Genomic DNA, 15,652 nt, shown 5'->3' on the forward strand with positions numbered 1-15,652 from the left:
TGTTTAGGTGGTTTAAGTTTCCTAGTTATAGTGCATAGAGCAACAATGAACGTGTCTGAGCGGTGTCTGTGGTGTAGGATGTCAAGTCCTTTGGGCATGTGCCAGTGAGTAGTATAGTTGGGTCATTATTTTTTGGTTTTGAGAATTCTCCACATTGATTTCCATTGTGCTGCACTAGTTTTCAGCCCCAACAGTGAATGAGGGTTCCCCCCTCTCCCCATTTGTTAGAGGTTTGGTTTTTTTTATCTTTGCCATTCTGACTTGGGTAATAGGAAATCTCAAAGTTGTTTGATTTGCGTTTCCCTAATTGCTAGAGATGGTGAATTAATTTTTAAAGCTATTTATTAGCTGTTTTGTTGTTGTTTTGAAAACTCCAGTTAGTTCCCATGCCTATTTTTTGAAAGAGTCTTTTGTTGTTGTTGTTTTGAGTTCTTTATATATTCTGGGTGTTAATTCTGTCTCTTCCATTTTGTGAATTTCTTTTCACTAGTTGATTGTTTCTTTAGCTGTAGAGAAGCTTTTTAGTTTTAGGAATGTCCCACTTGTCAGTTGTTGCCTTTAATTGGTAGGCAAATGGACACAAAGTCCCTTCCTTTTCCTGTATCATAGAAGTATGCTTGTGGGACTGGAGAGATGGCTCAGCGGTTAAGAACACTGACTGTTCTTCCAGAGGTCATGAGTTCAATTCCCAGCACCCACATGACAGCTAATAACTGTAACTACAAGATCTGATACCCTCGTACAGACATGCATACAGGCAGAACACCAATGCACATAAAATAAAAATAAATAAATTTTAAAAAAAGTATGCTTATATTTTCTTGTATCAGTTTCAGGTTTCAAGTTTAGATCTTTGGTTATTTGGAGTTAGTTTTTTGTTCAAAGAGATAGGTACAAGTTGTCTAATTTCACTCTTCTACATCAATTTTTTTTACAGCTCCATTTGTTGAAGATGCTTTCTTTCCCTTAGTTTATGTTTTTGGCATCTTTATCAATTATAAAATGGCTGAAGTTATGTGTACTCGTATTTGGCTCTTCAGTTTTGTTACATTGGTCTGCATATCTATTTTTGTTCCAGTACCATATTGTTTTTATTACAGTGGTCTGTAATAAAAGATATAAAAAATATATCTTAATATAAAAAAGATATAAAAAATATATCTTAAGATCTGGAATGGCAATCCCTCTAGCATTGTTCTTTTTGTTTAGGATTATTTTGGCCATCCAGGGTCTTCTGTGGTTCTATATGAACGCCAGGACAGTTTTTGTTTGTTTCTTAATTTTAAGTAAATGTGTGTGCGTGCGTGCGTGCGTGTTGCAGAGGGGACAGTGTTGGGGGACTGACTGTATGATGTGGTGTGTGTGTGTGTGTGTGTGTGTGTGTGTGTGTGTGTGTGTGTGTGTGTGTGTGTGTGTTGCGTGGGGGGGGCGCAAGGGTTGGGACGGTATGTGTGGTTTTGTCCTTCCACTATGTGAGCTGCAGGTATCTAAATCAGGCTGTCAGGCTTGGCAGCCTTGTTTGTTTCCTTTTTGGAGAGAGGGACTTTTTTATTCTTCTAAAAAATGCTTGGGGATGTTGGTTTGAGGTCCCTGCTTATTCTTATCCTTGTTAAGCCCAGAGGGCTTGATGTTGGTTTTCCTGGAAGAGCTCTGGTCCTTAGTTCTTAGTGGTTAAGCTTTTCAAGCATGTATCCATTTTCATATATCTTACAATAACCTTGATTTTATGTAGCTCAATCTTTTGTTTCCTTATGAAAATACATGACATTTGATATGATATATAGTTATTGGGGGTGTTTGAAGAAGAAAACTTGTACTAATATGAGTGACAATGCCTTCTGTTTGAATGTTTTCTGAGGAAGGTATTTGGGCAGTTAGGGCAATTGAGCTTGGGTATTTTTCCAGTTCTACACTGGTAGGAATTCTTATATCAATAACCCTGATATTTCCTTGCTGCTTTAGTAAGTAAGGGTAGGGAATGGTATTGGTCCTCTTACCCTATTCTGACCTCAAAGGCTCTTTAGACACACTTTCATATTTAGCTTTGATAAAGACTGATGATAATTGTGGGATATTTTGAGTGCATTCTGACACTCTTGAGACTGCCAATAAAGTTTACTTGAATCAGAGGGTGGGACTAGCTATTAGCTGACTAAATTAGCCATAGAGGTTTCAGAGGACCAAGGACATACAGAAAGACACAGGTAGCAGTAGGGAGGGGCTTAGAAAGATTCTCAGCATCTTGGATTGAGGAAGGAGAGAAGAGGAGGTCACTGGTCACTTCTCCACCTCTCTGATCAGTCAGGATCTTACCCTAAATCTGTCTTCTGAGTTTTTATTCATAAAGAATAAACATTTCAGATGATAGTATTAGAAACAGGGCTCTGAGCCAGTAGGTAAGGCCTTTGGTATCTTACTCAGGTGGTAACAGTTTAACACCTTTTTACAGCTGCTCCTGATATCACTGGCCATAAACGGAGTGAAAACAAAAATGAAGGGCAGGATGCCATGATGTACTGCAAGTCAGTTGGCTACCCCCACCCAGAATGGATATGGCGCAAGAAGGAAAATGGTATATTCCAGGTGAGTAGGAGGTAGCCCTATACCTATACCTAAATCTCTTTGCTTACTGGAGTTTTTCCTGAGGAGGTCCAGACATCTGGGCCAGTTATTGCAACAACTGTTTCTTTGAATGTAGGATGGCTTGGACCATTATGGAGTGAATTACAGTTTACATCATGAATATGGAGGTTAGTCAGTACTCCATTGCTAGAGCTGTCTGTCTGGTAAGAGATTAGATTGCTTGCTTTCACAGTAGAACACAGAGCTAAAACTAATTAAATATTTTGCTATGATTCTGGAGTGGGTTGTTTTTGTTTGTTCTTCAGAAGAAAAGGGACCAAGAGATACTAAAAAAAGTCAAAGAACATTTTTTTTCCAGTCTGTGGAATGATTTTATGTGTATGTGTGTGTGTGTTTTGTGTTAGTTTACACATTCGTGTGGGTACCTACAGAGGCCAGAAGAGGTTGTACTACCTGTACTCCTGCTCCAGAAGTACAGGTAGTTGTGAGCTGCCTGTTGTGGGTGCTGGGAACTGAATCCCAGTCCTCTGCAAGAGCAGCAAGTACTCATAACTACTGAGCCATCTCTGCAGCCCTAAATAATTCTGAAGCTATATCTGTTTGGGGGTGGGCTTTACCTATCTGTGCATATTTTTGGAGGTCAAAGAGGGTATTAATCTTCCTCTATCCATTTCCATGTGCTAAGGCAGTGCCTCTCCCTGAACCTGGGGCTCATGTTTTCTTGGCTAGTCTGGAAGCCAGCCATCCTGTCTCCACCCTTTCTCAGAGCTGGGGTTACAGGTGTATGCAGGATGCCTAGCTTATTACATGTGCACTGGCATCAGAATTCCGGTTCTCCTGATTGCACAGCAAGTGCTCATAACTGCTGAACCATCTTCTGGCTCCTGTGGAGCGGTTCTTGACAGTGTTTAAATAGTGCCTTGGAGTCTTTTATTCTCTGATTCAGTGATTTCTAAACAATTTCCTTTCCTGACAGGGGATTTTCATACATCCACTTCAGCTTTTATGCCCAGATTATATTTTATAGGCATTCTTTTTTATTACCATCCCTCAGAATTAGAAAGGACTCTGCAGCTCATCTAATCCAGCTTCTTTGGAAAAGTAACATATTGAACAACATAAATTATTGGCAAAATCAAGGATAATAGGCAATTTTATTTCAAGTCCTGTATATTTCCCATCTTACGACCTCTTGATAGCAAAATGTCAAGTATTGATGACTCTGGTGTCAACAGTGATTTTAGAACTACATTAGTAAAGAGGATCAGGAGCTAGGAGGTGAAAATGCTGAGCTGAGTATTTTCAGAGAAAGCCATTGTGTTTTCTAAGGGGCTACGAAGGAATATCCATTTCTCTTCTGGTCATTGGAAAGGATGTCTCTGGCTTTTGCCAAAACTGATTAAAATTACTTTGTATTTTCATTTCTTGAAAGGTGAAAGTTGGAATTTCACTGTGAAGGTTGAGTTCCCTCTTTCAGCTGTGTACCCACACAAAATGCAAGCATGCTGTAACTGGGATAATATGAAAGATGATCTTCCTCTTTATCTGTGCTATTTTTGTATATTGTTAGCTGTTGCTAGTGCAGGGTGAAGATGCCTAGAGTGCTCTATACCTGTCACAGCTCCATGACCCTGTACTAGGGCCAGCTCTTTGAAGCTCTTCCTGGCTCTCCTGCAATGACTCCTCAATACCTCCCAGTTCTCCATCCTGCACTGTTTTTTGTTTTTGTTTAAAAAAAAAAAAAAAAAACAAACAAGGCCGGGCGGTGGTGGCGCACGCCTTTAATCCCAGCACTTGGGAGGCAGAGGCAGGCGGATCTCTGTGAGTTCGAGGCCAGCCTGGGCTACCGAGTGAGTTCCAAGAAAGGCGCAAAGCTACATAGAGAAACCCTGTCTTAAAAAAACCAAAAAAAAAAAAAAAACAAAACAAAACTATTCTCTCTGTGAGTTTGAGGCCAGCCTGGGCTACAGAGTGAGTTCCAGGAAAGGTGCAAAGCTACACAGGGAAACTATCTTGAAAAAAAAAAACAAAACAAAAACATATTCCTGAAGTCAATCATCCCTTTGGATGTTTGCCCTACCTTATCCTATCATTACACGCATACTGAGGTCGGAGGACAACTTTTGGGAGTTTGTTCTCTCTTGCCATCCTAGGTTCCAAGGATGGAACTCAAGTTGACAGGCTTGCATAACAAATGCATTTGCCTATGGAGCTTTCTCCTTCCTTCTTGAAGCTAGGTTTCTTGTGTATCTTCCCTTTAATAGGATATGGGATGTATAGGTATTTATTAATTAGTAGATACTTGTTGATTGGTTGAATAGTCTTTAATCCCAGAGTCCTGGAAGGGAAGTCAGGGTTTTCTCCCTGCTCCCTCCTGAGAGCAAGTTTTTAGCATTGCTTCTGAGCGAAGTTTAAAGACTTGTCAGGACTGGTCAAGTAAAGAAATAAATGTACTGGCTCTTACCAGACGGTCCTGAGGTTCTCACACATGCCAAACATTGGGTATCTTGCTTCTCAGCTACAGTTTTTCCCCCTGTTGTTTGAAGCAGCATTTGTTAATTTGTCTGTCTGTAGGCATCTGCAAGTAGCAGGCCTCTACTCAGTCTGGAAGTTGGAGAAGTTCAAAGGATCAACAGTAATGGAAATTTGTACCCTATTTCTACCAGAAGTGTATTGAACCCTGAAGGGAAGTCATCTAGCCATTATCCTGATAAGAATGAGGATATTGTCGTCACCCTTCCATGGGTAGCTCATCTACTCTGACCTGCCTTTTTCCCCTCAGGACATTTCCAATAACTCTGGTCGCTTCTTCATCATCAACAAGGAGAATTACACTGAATTGAATATTATGAATCTCCAGATCACAGAAGATCCCGGCGAGTATGAATGTAATGCTACCAACTCCATTGGCACTGCCTCCGTTTCCACCGTCCTCAGGGTACGGAGCCACCTTGCCCCACTTTGGCCTTTCTTGGGAATTCTGGCTGAAATCATCATCCTTGTGGTGATCATTGTTGTGTATGAGAAGAGGAAGAGGCCAGATGAGGTTCCTGATGGTAAGAGCATCCCAACAAAACAGTAAAGTTGGGGTTGGTTCCTTGGGTAGTTTCCAAGTACTGAAAGAGGAAATATAAGGATCTGGATTAAGTACCAAAAGAGAAGAAAGAAAACTTTCATGCTGGTGCTAATCTGTGCTCCCCACTCCCCACAGTTTTTGTATTAGCCACCTAGAGATATAATTAGCTCTCTCCCTGTTTAGGTGTTCTCCAAACCCTAGGCCTTGGCCTTCAGGCCATGTGGTGAATGGGCAGCTGTCAAACTCTTTGTTCAGCTCTGTCCTCCTTCAATACAGATCATCAGGCAGATTGAGCTTGAGGAGAATCCAAGTCAAGCCTAGAAGCCACCCCAAGATCACAGGCCACCTGTCCTTTCAGGTAGATTTAAGGTATATAATTGGTTGTCACATGATTACCTGGCATAGTCCCTGTAGGTAACTGTCCCAGCCCAGTCTAGACGACTGTTCAGAAAGCCATTAGAAGGAGGCAGACTTCAGTTCCTTTCGTTGGTCTCTTTGTTAGGTCTTCAAGGCTCTCTTCTGGCTTTTCTGTTTGTGTCCCACTGACAAGAATGGTAGGGAAGATGTAGCTTACTCTAGGTTTAGGGAAGCCAAGTGCCAACTCCTCAGCACACACTCCAGGGCATTTTTCCCCAGCTGGCCCAGAGTTACAGAAGATACAATGGGAGTAGAACCGTCTCAAACCGTTATTAGAAAGCCTAAGACTTGGATATGCGGGATATGCTTAAAATCAGGAAAGCTTTGGGAAAGTCTTGTATATTTGGTTATAGATTTTTCATTTCTAACCCTATGAAGAGAACAGAGAACTTATCGAAGCTTGAATCACTAGTATTCAAGCTAAAAAGCTATTCACTAAAAAGCTCCTCATCTTCTCCCCATGAACTATAATACTGTATCAGCAAATAGAAATTGATTGATCAACTAGCTATAACTGCCCCTTGCCTGTCACTGTCTAGACTAGAGGATGTACCTACCCCAGGCTCAGTGCAGACTGGGGGCAGTGGTGGTGCTGGCTACCATCTGTACTTGTGGTACAGTGTCCTCCCCCAGACTTGATGGATCTGTCACTGAGCAGTAGTGTGTTGCCCTCTCTCCACATCATACCATATCTGTTAGTGGACAGCACCAAGTGAGATCTTATACTCCCTTGGAGAGAGTACAGCCTCAAAAACATGGCATGGCTTTAAACTCTGAAAAGAATGTTTAAGAGGAACAACTACCTTTTCTTTTCCTTTCTTCTTAGCAGCTCTAAGTCTCTTGTCTGAACTAAGTAGAGTCTGAGTGGAATGAGTACTTAGATGGGCAGGAGGTCTTGACATTCATCTCTGAGGGAGATCTGGTGGGCTCCCATCCTGATGAGCCAGATAGAAAAATGGGAGAGATGAGCTGGAAGTAGGCGGGGGGGCCTTTGTCCAGTTCCTTACAGTAAAGGATGTCCCCAGTTTTGCTTTCTCATTCTGTGAAGTGAAGCTGCATTCTTAGGATTTTCATGTGTCCCCGATGCCAAGTTTTTCTTTTCTTTTTCTTTTCTTTTTTCTTTTTTGTTAAATGTTAAGACTCCCAAGGTAGAGTGCTGTACCTATATTCAGACCTGAGAATAAGGGAGGGAGAAAGTTGTCTACCTTTCATATATTTACAGCTTGGCTATTTGGGAAGTTACATTTCATTCCTTAAAAGGGCCCATCCTTTTAGAGTGTTTCAAATTGCCAATTAGGAGCCTAAGGGCTTAGATTTAGGTCAGTGTTAGAGCCCAAGACCTGGAGTTTGTTCTTCATCACTAGAAGGGAATGGGATCCCCAAAAGACCAGAGAGAGACTGAGACAGACACAGCACTAGCTGTGCCAAATACCACCTTCTTCAACTTATAGAAAGCTGAGGAGCCAAGAAGTTAGCTAAGAAAAGGCAAAGGTGGGCTTTGAAGCCTCACTTTTTACATTTAAGACAAGGGTGGCTGCCATTTTCACAGCAGTTGCACATTGGCTTAGCCTGACCTCACCAGAGGTACCAGTCTTACAGGCCACTTGTGTTAGTGTTTCTGTCCCAGCATGTTGTAGGTTAGACTTTAGAAACTGTTAAAGGTAGTTCTGTCTGACAGGCAGATGCCTGTGGATGGGAGCAGCTATCCTCTTAAGAGTTCTTGGTGGTTAAACTGAAGGGGGATGGGGCTGGCTGGTAGAGCCAGTCTTCTCTGAACAGCTTCCTGGATGGAAAATAATAAGCTAAATTTCTATATATAGTGAATGAATTCTACGTAAAACAGATGACTGCAGGGTAAGTGCAAAGTAAAACCTCCTTGCACTGGTTTCGGGAGAATATTATCATGCAAGCAGCTTTTACTTCTTTGTTGTTGGATTGGGTGAAAATCTGGGATTCCGGAATGATTGCAGTGTTCACCATCTCTCCTTTCCCGGCAGCCAATATGGTCCAGGGTCCATTTTCCATCTCCACTTCCCTGCCCCCTTCAGCATTGTCAGACTTCTCCCTGCTTCCATCTCCCTCTTTGGGTTTTGGCTTTTCTTCTGGAAGAGGGGTGTGTGTTGATCTTCAGTGAATTTTCCTTATGTTGTGGCCTTTTCTTTGTTAAGTTTCTCCTCAGCTCCCATCTCAATTCATAAGAACGGCAAACTCACTGATGCTTTGTTCCCATTTTCTCCTCCCTTAATTTACTTGTAGATACACATACATATTTTTAGTCTGTTGAGGATGAATGAAGAGGTGCACTCTATCTGAGACAAACTCAGAATGTTTTAGTGATGAAATCTTACCTATAATCATGGCTGTTAGCCTCTTTATGCCACTATGAAAACGTGAAGTTTTTATAGATCTGGTGTGCTTTTTCTTTACCAAATAGGCAGTTTATTACCAACATTTGTGGTTGATTTGAGCTTCAGTGAACTCTAAAAAGGAACTCATGTACTTATATTTTCAGTAGTCTGTAGTTATTGGTAACTTTTCTGCTTAAGTAGAAAGCACTAAGTGAACAGTGCAACAATATAAAAGAACACAAATACAGAATTTAATTAGAAAAGCATGTGTCCCTTTCGATTTCTCACACTGAAAATGTATATGGTTGAGGTTAACCGCTTTTTGGTCCATTTATCTCCTGAGTACTCAGGCCATTTCATAGAAGAAATCACACAGTCCTTCAGTCCCCTGTTAGATCTTTTTGAGGACCAGTGCCACATAAGTTATCTCATAGGTAGATTATTTACACATGCACTTTACTTTTAGTGTTTCTAGTAACAAGTCAATTACAGGGTCCAGTTGGAGCTTTGCCTTTTCATGGAGAGTATGCCAAGAGTGTTAAGTAGTGCAGTCTTCCTTCTGTTACAACCGGACTCCTACTTGGAGCCACATTTGTGTTAGTCACGTTCTGACTCAGCTCAGAGTACAGTTAACATGTCCCTCCCAGGATTCCTTCTGCCCACTGGTAGACAGAGGCTGGGGTTAACCTGCTCAGTCTTGGGGCCTTCAGTTCTACTAGATATTTTGGTGTCCTTGAAGGCATTGAGTTAAAACAGCTGATTTAAGAAAGAAAATACTCTTCAGTTTTCACACTGGGGTAATCTTGTAAGTCGGTCAAAGGATTCTTCCTGAAGTCACATAGCAAGTTTGAGGGCAGAAGAGGGAGAGCACTGCTTAGTAACTGTGACCTGACTTCTTTTAGACACTTGGGACTGAAGCCTTGTTCTGATAGTCCAAAATCTACCAGTGGATCAAAGCATTTGGTAGCATATGGAGCTTCATAGCAGGCCAGAGATGCTGGAAAAGAGGTGACTTGGTAAAGTGACACCAAAAACACATTCCATGTGCTTAACTAGGGTCAGTCACAAGTACTTTGTGAGAAAATAGAGATGAAACATGGAAAATGATTCAGAGATGGGGCAAACCACAATAAACTCCAGCACTTGAGGCAGGAGGATTGTTTGATGCCAGCCTAGGCTAGATAGCAGGTTCTGCCAAGGGATGGTGGTGGTAGCTGAGGATGTAACTTATTTGGTAGAGGGCTTGCCTGGCAGGCATGGTTCTACCTTTGATCCTCAGCAACTTAGAAACATCCATGGCCGTGCATACCTGGAAGCTTAGCACCTAGGAGGTGGAAGCAGGTCACCCTCAGCCATGTAGGGAGTTGGGCCAGTGTGGGGAAAAAAAGATCCTATTACTCCATTCCACAAAAAAAAGGGGGGGGGCTGGGACATGGACACACACACACACACACACACACCTCCCACCCCCAGTGAGGTGATTAAAGTGGCATAGGGGCTTTGACCAGAATCAACTCTTGGCTGTTTTGAATCTAAAGCCATCACTTTATGTTGTATAGTGGGTGCAGTATGTTACTTATTGCATCTCAGAGTGCTCACCCCAGATAATGAGGTGTGTGTGTGTCAGGATTGGGGGGGGGGCTTGAGGGCAGCTGTACTTCAGCGAGGAAAGAGTATTCAGGCAAATCAGTCTGTGCACCACTCCAGCAGGAGCGTCACACTCATCAGATGGATTCCAGAAGCATCTTGTTTCATTCTCCCTCAGTCCTCTTCCTCTCATCTAGCCAGTGGCTGTGAGTAGTCCCCAGGTGGAGAGAACAGTCTTTGTTTAAGGCGGCTTTGACCTGAGGGTTTGGGGGTATGTTGATATTTGTCGGTTACTGTGACTTCTTTTTTTTCCCCCTTCAATTGCATCAAACCCTTAAAAACATGGTGGTAAGTGAGCGATATGCATGCTTTTGGAGTTTGTTTAATCTCCGCTTCAGTCTATACAATGCACAGTTCATAATGTTAACACTTTCTTCAAGTTTACTTCATTCACTTTCACAACTAATTTGGATTTTCAGTTTGCTGTTTAGTCCTCATTTACTTTATTTTGTGCCTTTCTCTGTAGCTCTGTTCTCTCCTGACCTTCTGTGGAGGTCAAGTTGTTCTTTTGTCTGGCCTGTATGGGAGAGTGGTGCTGCAGGCAGTGGCTCAGCACGGGTGGGGTGGGGTGGGGTGGGTGTCCTCTTCTTTGTGGTGTCCAAGTAGATTTGGGAATGAAAGGGGTTCCTGGGATTTAGACACAGTGTGAGTCACAGCTGCTCCCACTTTCAGGCATGGCAGCTCCACCAGAGACACTGTTGCTCACATACTCACGTGCAAACCCTTGCATGTGGCTAGCTCGTTCCGTTGGAAAGTGGTATTTAGACACCAGGGTACATCCCCACGCCAACAGAAAGGACTGTGGGTGAAGTGTGCTTGGTTAGTCGAGTGTCCTGCTAGGGAAAGACTGGCCTTGCTATTGTGTTTCCCCTTCTCTTGTTTTTTTAAAGTTGGGAGTGGATTTGGCTGTCTTGCATTAGAATTTTGTATTTTGGGATGCACACTAAAATTAATCAGTTTGTTCCTGTGTCGTCTTTAAATTCCCAAGGTGCTTAGCTTCTAGCATGTTATCTGATTGGCCTGCCCTGGGTGCTGAGCAGTAGGCTGTGGAGGGGAGGGTTCAGGCTGGGCTTGTGTGTCTTAGTACCTGGTGTGTCCTTGTATCTTTCCACTGCATACACAGCAAACAGATGTCTTGGGTGTCCTGACCCTAGTTTGTTCTCTGTACCTGTTGTAATAGCAGTGTTGTTAGTAGTAGTGGACTCCTGTGGACACTGGTATGTTGCTAGCCTATTGTTTTGCTGATGAGTCACTGGTTTGTGGTTAGTTTTTGTTTTGTTTTGTTTTGTTTTGAAATCCTGTTTTGCTCCAGTCACTGTGTGCTGGCGGTGGCTTTGCCTCTCCGTTGCCTGAAAGGAACAGGTGGAGCAATGTCTCCCTGACAGACATTACTCCTGATATGTGCTCCTGCAGATGCCTACACCAAGATTGTAATCTCCATAACTGCTTCATGTGCACCAAGCCCCCTTGTGGAATCCTGCTGAGAGTTTTTCTAGATACCTTCAGTGAAAGCACCCAACTGTTGTACAGTAAAAACAAAGGGTGCTTACTTGGTGTCCTCCTTTTGTGAGTTTTTAAATAACTTTTTTATTTTAATAACATTTTCTCGATGTATGCATATCTACTAAGAGAAGACCAAGTTGTCAGAATTATGAAGTATTAATAAAGCTTCTAAATGCAAATGACAAAAACTTTTTAATTAAAAAAACAAACATCCTATGGCTTTTCTTGTTTTGGCCGGGGCACAATAGTGAGCCCATCTCTTTGTGTGGAGTTTTATAGAAGGGTGTCACTGTTCAGCTCTCCCTATGATGTCACAGAACATCCTCTGCTTCTCATATGTCTCTTCCTGGCCCAGTTGAGCATGGGTAGCCAAGGATTAGGTTGAACTATTATGGCTTCATCTTCCTCAGTCTCATGCTTCAGATCAGTGACCTCATAAAGATTGTAAAACAGCAGGAAAAACAGTGCCCTCTGGGGAAGTGAGGATGTGTGGTTAAATGTATAGAATGTACACATCCATTTACATTGAAGAACTGCATACATTCTCCACAAGAAAACAAACAGCAGGATTTTACAACTGAAATGTTGGTTTGTCTTCTCATCTATTTTGAGTGAACCACTGGAACTTGGGGACAAGATGAGTACAATGATATTGCAGCCTATCTGTCCGCTACAGTTGCAGTTTTTCATGACGAGCATTCAAAGTGTTAACTAAAACCATTGAAAGAACATATCTGCCATTAAAACTGAACCTAGAAACAACTTCATGAGTGTTTTGCACCTCCAGATGGAATGGCCTTTAATAAATGCTATGAATAGCCATGTTTGCCACTTGCACTTGACCGTCCTGTTCATTCTTAGGCAGGGTCTAATGGCTTTCTCCTTTCTTCTCTTATATCTCATGGATCATTAAAAACCGAACACCTCATACAGATGATGAACCAGCCGGGCCAATGTGAGTACTTCATTGAATAGATTTTACAGTTTGAATTGTGTTGTATTTGCAGTTTAGCTAAAAGGAATGCTAAAGATTGTAAGAGAAGGCAATTCCCTTACAATGAAAGTTGCAGTGTACACTTTTTTTTCCCCCTCTGAGACAGGGTTTCTCTGTGTAGTTTAGGTGCCTGTTCTGGATCTCACTCTAGACCAGGCTGGACTCGAACTCACAGAGATCCTTCTGGCTCTTGCCTCCCGAGTGCTGGGATTAAAGGCGTGCGCCACCACCGCCACTTTTTAAGCCTGACAGAATTCTGACTGGTGACCTCTTGATTCCTAGGCCAGGTCTTGTTTTTAGCCATACAAGTGAATACTATGCAAAAGAAATTGAAAAAAGATTATGCGTTTGACATGCTTAAACTGATAATATAGGAGAAGTAAGCAGTATAACCAAGTCAACTTCAAACTGGACTGTAGAATTAGACAAACTACTGTCTAGTTCCATTAACAATTGCTGACAAGAGAGATGGAGCTGTAACATGGAATGAGTCCAAGGCTACCAGGCTTTCCTGCAGTTGGACGTTATAAGAAGCCAGAGGGGCAGTTGGTGGGTTAATGGCCAAAGGGCTCAGCATGGCTAGTTGCTGGTCATCTTTTATCATTTAAGAAATTAAGTGTTCAAGCCGAGCTGTGGTGGCGCATGACTTTAATCCCAGCACTCGGGAGGCAGAGACAGGTGGATCTCTGTGAGTTAGAGGCCAGCCTGGTCTACAGAGCGAGATCCAGGATAGGCTCTAAAGCTACAGAGAAACCCTGTAAGTATAGAAATCTAAGGGAAAGCATTGTCTGCCTTTGGGAGTCTGAAGGATCTATTCATTGAAAGTAGGAGGTACTTTATGTAAGGAATGTTATACACTACTGTTAGAAGTAGACTTTGCTGCTACACCAGGGGTGGAAGGAAGTGAAGAGTCTCTGTTTCCATGTGTTGTATTTTTCAAACGATAATGACTAGTTGAACTCACACAGTGCAATTTTTCCTCCAAAGGAAAACCAACTCTACCAACAATCACAAAGATAAAAACTTGCGCCAGAGAAACACAAATTAAGTACTGCTTATAATGTAAGTATGGCCTTCTTTAGAGATTTAAAAGTTCTATTCAAATGAACTGTGCCTCTGCTCACCTTGCTACGAATTCTTCAGTAGTTGGTGTTATGTGGTAAGACCTTATTGTTAATTTCAGAATAGCTGATACTGATGGAACAAGTTCTTTCTGTTCGCTGCAATGTTTGAATGTATTTCAGCCATGTTGACCCACATACTTATATTAGGTTCATTTCACAATGAATACCTTGCATTGCAGTCTACTTACATATTTTTAAAAAGAAATTGTTACCTTCTTAGGTAGAGTATCCCAAAAGCCTGTTAGTACCATGTGTGATCTCCGCTGAAGGCAAGACAGAGATGGTGGCCGTAAGGCAGCATACTTACACACATGGAGATCAGAAGTTCATCCCACATTCCTGAGCATGCTGTTTGAACCAAAGCTTTGTTTGCTGTGGCACTGATAGCTGAGTGACAGTGCATGTTCTTAATTTCCAATACTTTCTTTACAGCTCTTTAGGTTCCTGAAAACGGTGGCATCATGACCTGCTACATTTTCTGCTTGGACCTCTTTGGTCTCTCCCTTCAAGTGAGCAACACCACAATGACCGTCTAAAGCATGCCTTATTTAGCCTCTCCTATAAGGGTGACCTAGCCAGGTACATTTTAAACAATGCTTCAGTGTAGAAGGTGTAAACTATTTTGGGCTTGATGTGCTGTGAATGTTGCTTCCCCTCCCTTTGGTAAAATATTTAAATAGAAGTGAAAAGGTCCTCTAAGGATCAGATCATGCATGCGCCATTTTTTACTTATGCAGCTGTTAAATTGGCAAAGCTCTAAATGCACTGCTGCCATCTAGTGATCATTTTGTAAAGTACAGCAAAACCTACAGATATATACAGTATATAAATATATATATATATTTATATTTTTGGGGGTGGGAGAAATCCAAAATAAACTAAACGCTTGTTTCATTTTTAAGCTGCTGATACTCATTCCTTATTGTCTGTTGTCAGATGAGGAAGCTGCAGTTCTGGTACATGAGAGTGTAAACTTAAGTCTCATTCTAAGGGCTTACCCTATAAATTTTAAGAACCTGGAACAGTCCACTGAACAGCTGTAATGAATTGCAGTATATATGTATGATTGCTTTTTAAGTGACTTTTCCTTTTGTCAAATCATGTAAATTCTGAAATCTTTTGCACTGATGTGTTGAACCTTATTCTTGTATATTCGATCAAGGCAACTTTTATAATTTCCCTTTTGTTTTCAATGACCCTGAAATGTTAAGAGCATGGTGATACTCTATGCAACTCTAGTTACACTTTTTGGTTTGACACTGTATTTTTCACATCGATTTAATGATTGATGATAGATTTTATAACCTGACTGGGTTCTCATTCGGTACTAACTGTAGATGCATGTACTTGTGTTCTGTGTAATTATTGAAGTGCAATGGTGTACAAAAAAATGAATTCACCTGTTTTTAACAATAAAACATTGATAAAAGGTGCTTGGAATAATACTCTTTATTCAAATATTTTCAGTTCTTTAATTGCATATGTGTGCAGGACTTCAGTTTCTTAGCTCTGTGTGATCTTTTTAAGTTCCTTCTCCACCTCTTCTACAAATGCTGGGAAGTTCTGATCCATGAGGCATAAGCGTAGAAAGGGGCGCAACTCTTCTGCTCCCCATGAAGATTGTTCATAGGCTAGGGGCAGCTTCTCTGATGTCAGGATAGTCTGCAGGGGTGCCAAAAAAGGAAGGGGTCGACTGTGGGTGGGAACACTATCCCAGATGATATAATACAGGAAGCAACGCCTTAAAATTTGGAAGAACGCTACCCCAAAACTAAAATGTTCCTGGCTTTACAAAGTCCTTTTCCACACTTAGGTTTCATATTTATTATATTATGTTTATGTTTCCTTCCTTCATCCCTCTGGCACACTTGTATTTTCTCCCTGCTTCCTGTCTCCCCACCCTCACAAAAAACAAACCAGAGTTTCACTATCACCCAGGCTGGTCCCAAATGCCTGGATT

General features: G+C 41.7%; 2 protein-coding genes across 3 annotated transcripts in view; one reads left to right on the forward strand and one right to left on the reverse strand.

The window, feature by feature from the left end:
- Nptn (neuroplastin) overlaps nt 1-15,125 on the forward strand; it is a 76,200-nt gene extending 61,075 nt beyond the window's left edge. Inside the window, exons 5-9 of the mRNA XM_006971492.4 lie at nt 2,450-2,583; nt 5,366-5,639; nt 12,508-12,529; nt 13,556-13,630; nt 14,125-15,125. Of these exons, the coding sequence (XP_006971554.1) occupies nt 2,450-2,583; nt 5,366-5,639; nt 12,508-12,529; nt 13,556-13,616 (491 nt within the window). The 3' untranslated portion in view covers nt 13,617-13,630; nt 14,125-15,125. The remainder of the gene's footprint in view (nt 1-2,449; nt 2,584-5,365; nt 5,640-12,507; nt 12,530-13,555; nt 13,631-14,124) is intronic.
- The window catches only part of Rec114 (REC114 meiotic recombination protein), a 109,291-nt gene continuing 107,988 nt past the window's right edge, over nt 14,350-15,652 (reverse strand). For both annotated transcript variants that reach the window (XM_006971491.4, XM_076576385.1), the window contains one exon: nt 14,350-15,354. In XM_006971491.4, the coding sequence (XP_006971553.1) occupies nt 15,196-15,354 (159 nt within the window). In that variant the 3' untranslated portion in view covers nt 14,350-15,195. The remainder of the gene's footprint in view (nt 15,355-15,652) is intronic.

The sequence above is a fragment of the Peromyscus maniculatus genome, chromosome 7, assembly GCF_049852395.1.
Source record: "Peromyscus maniculatus bairdii isolate BWxNUB_F1_BW_parent chromosome 7, HU_Pman_BW_mat_3.1, whole genome shotgun sequence".
Classification (NCBI taxonomy): Eukaryota; Metazoa; Chordata; class Mammalia; order Rodentia; family Cricetidae; genus Peromyscus; species Peromyscus maniculatus.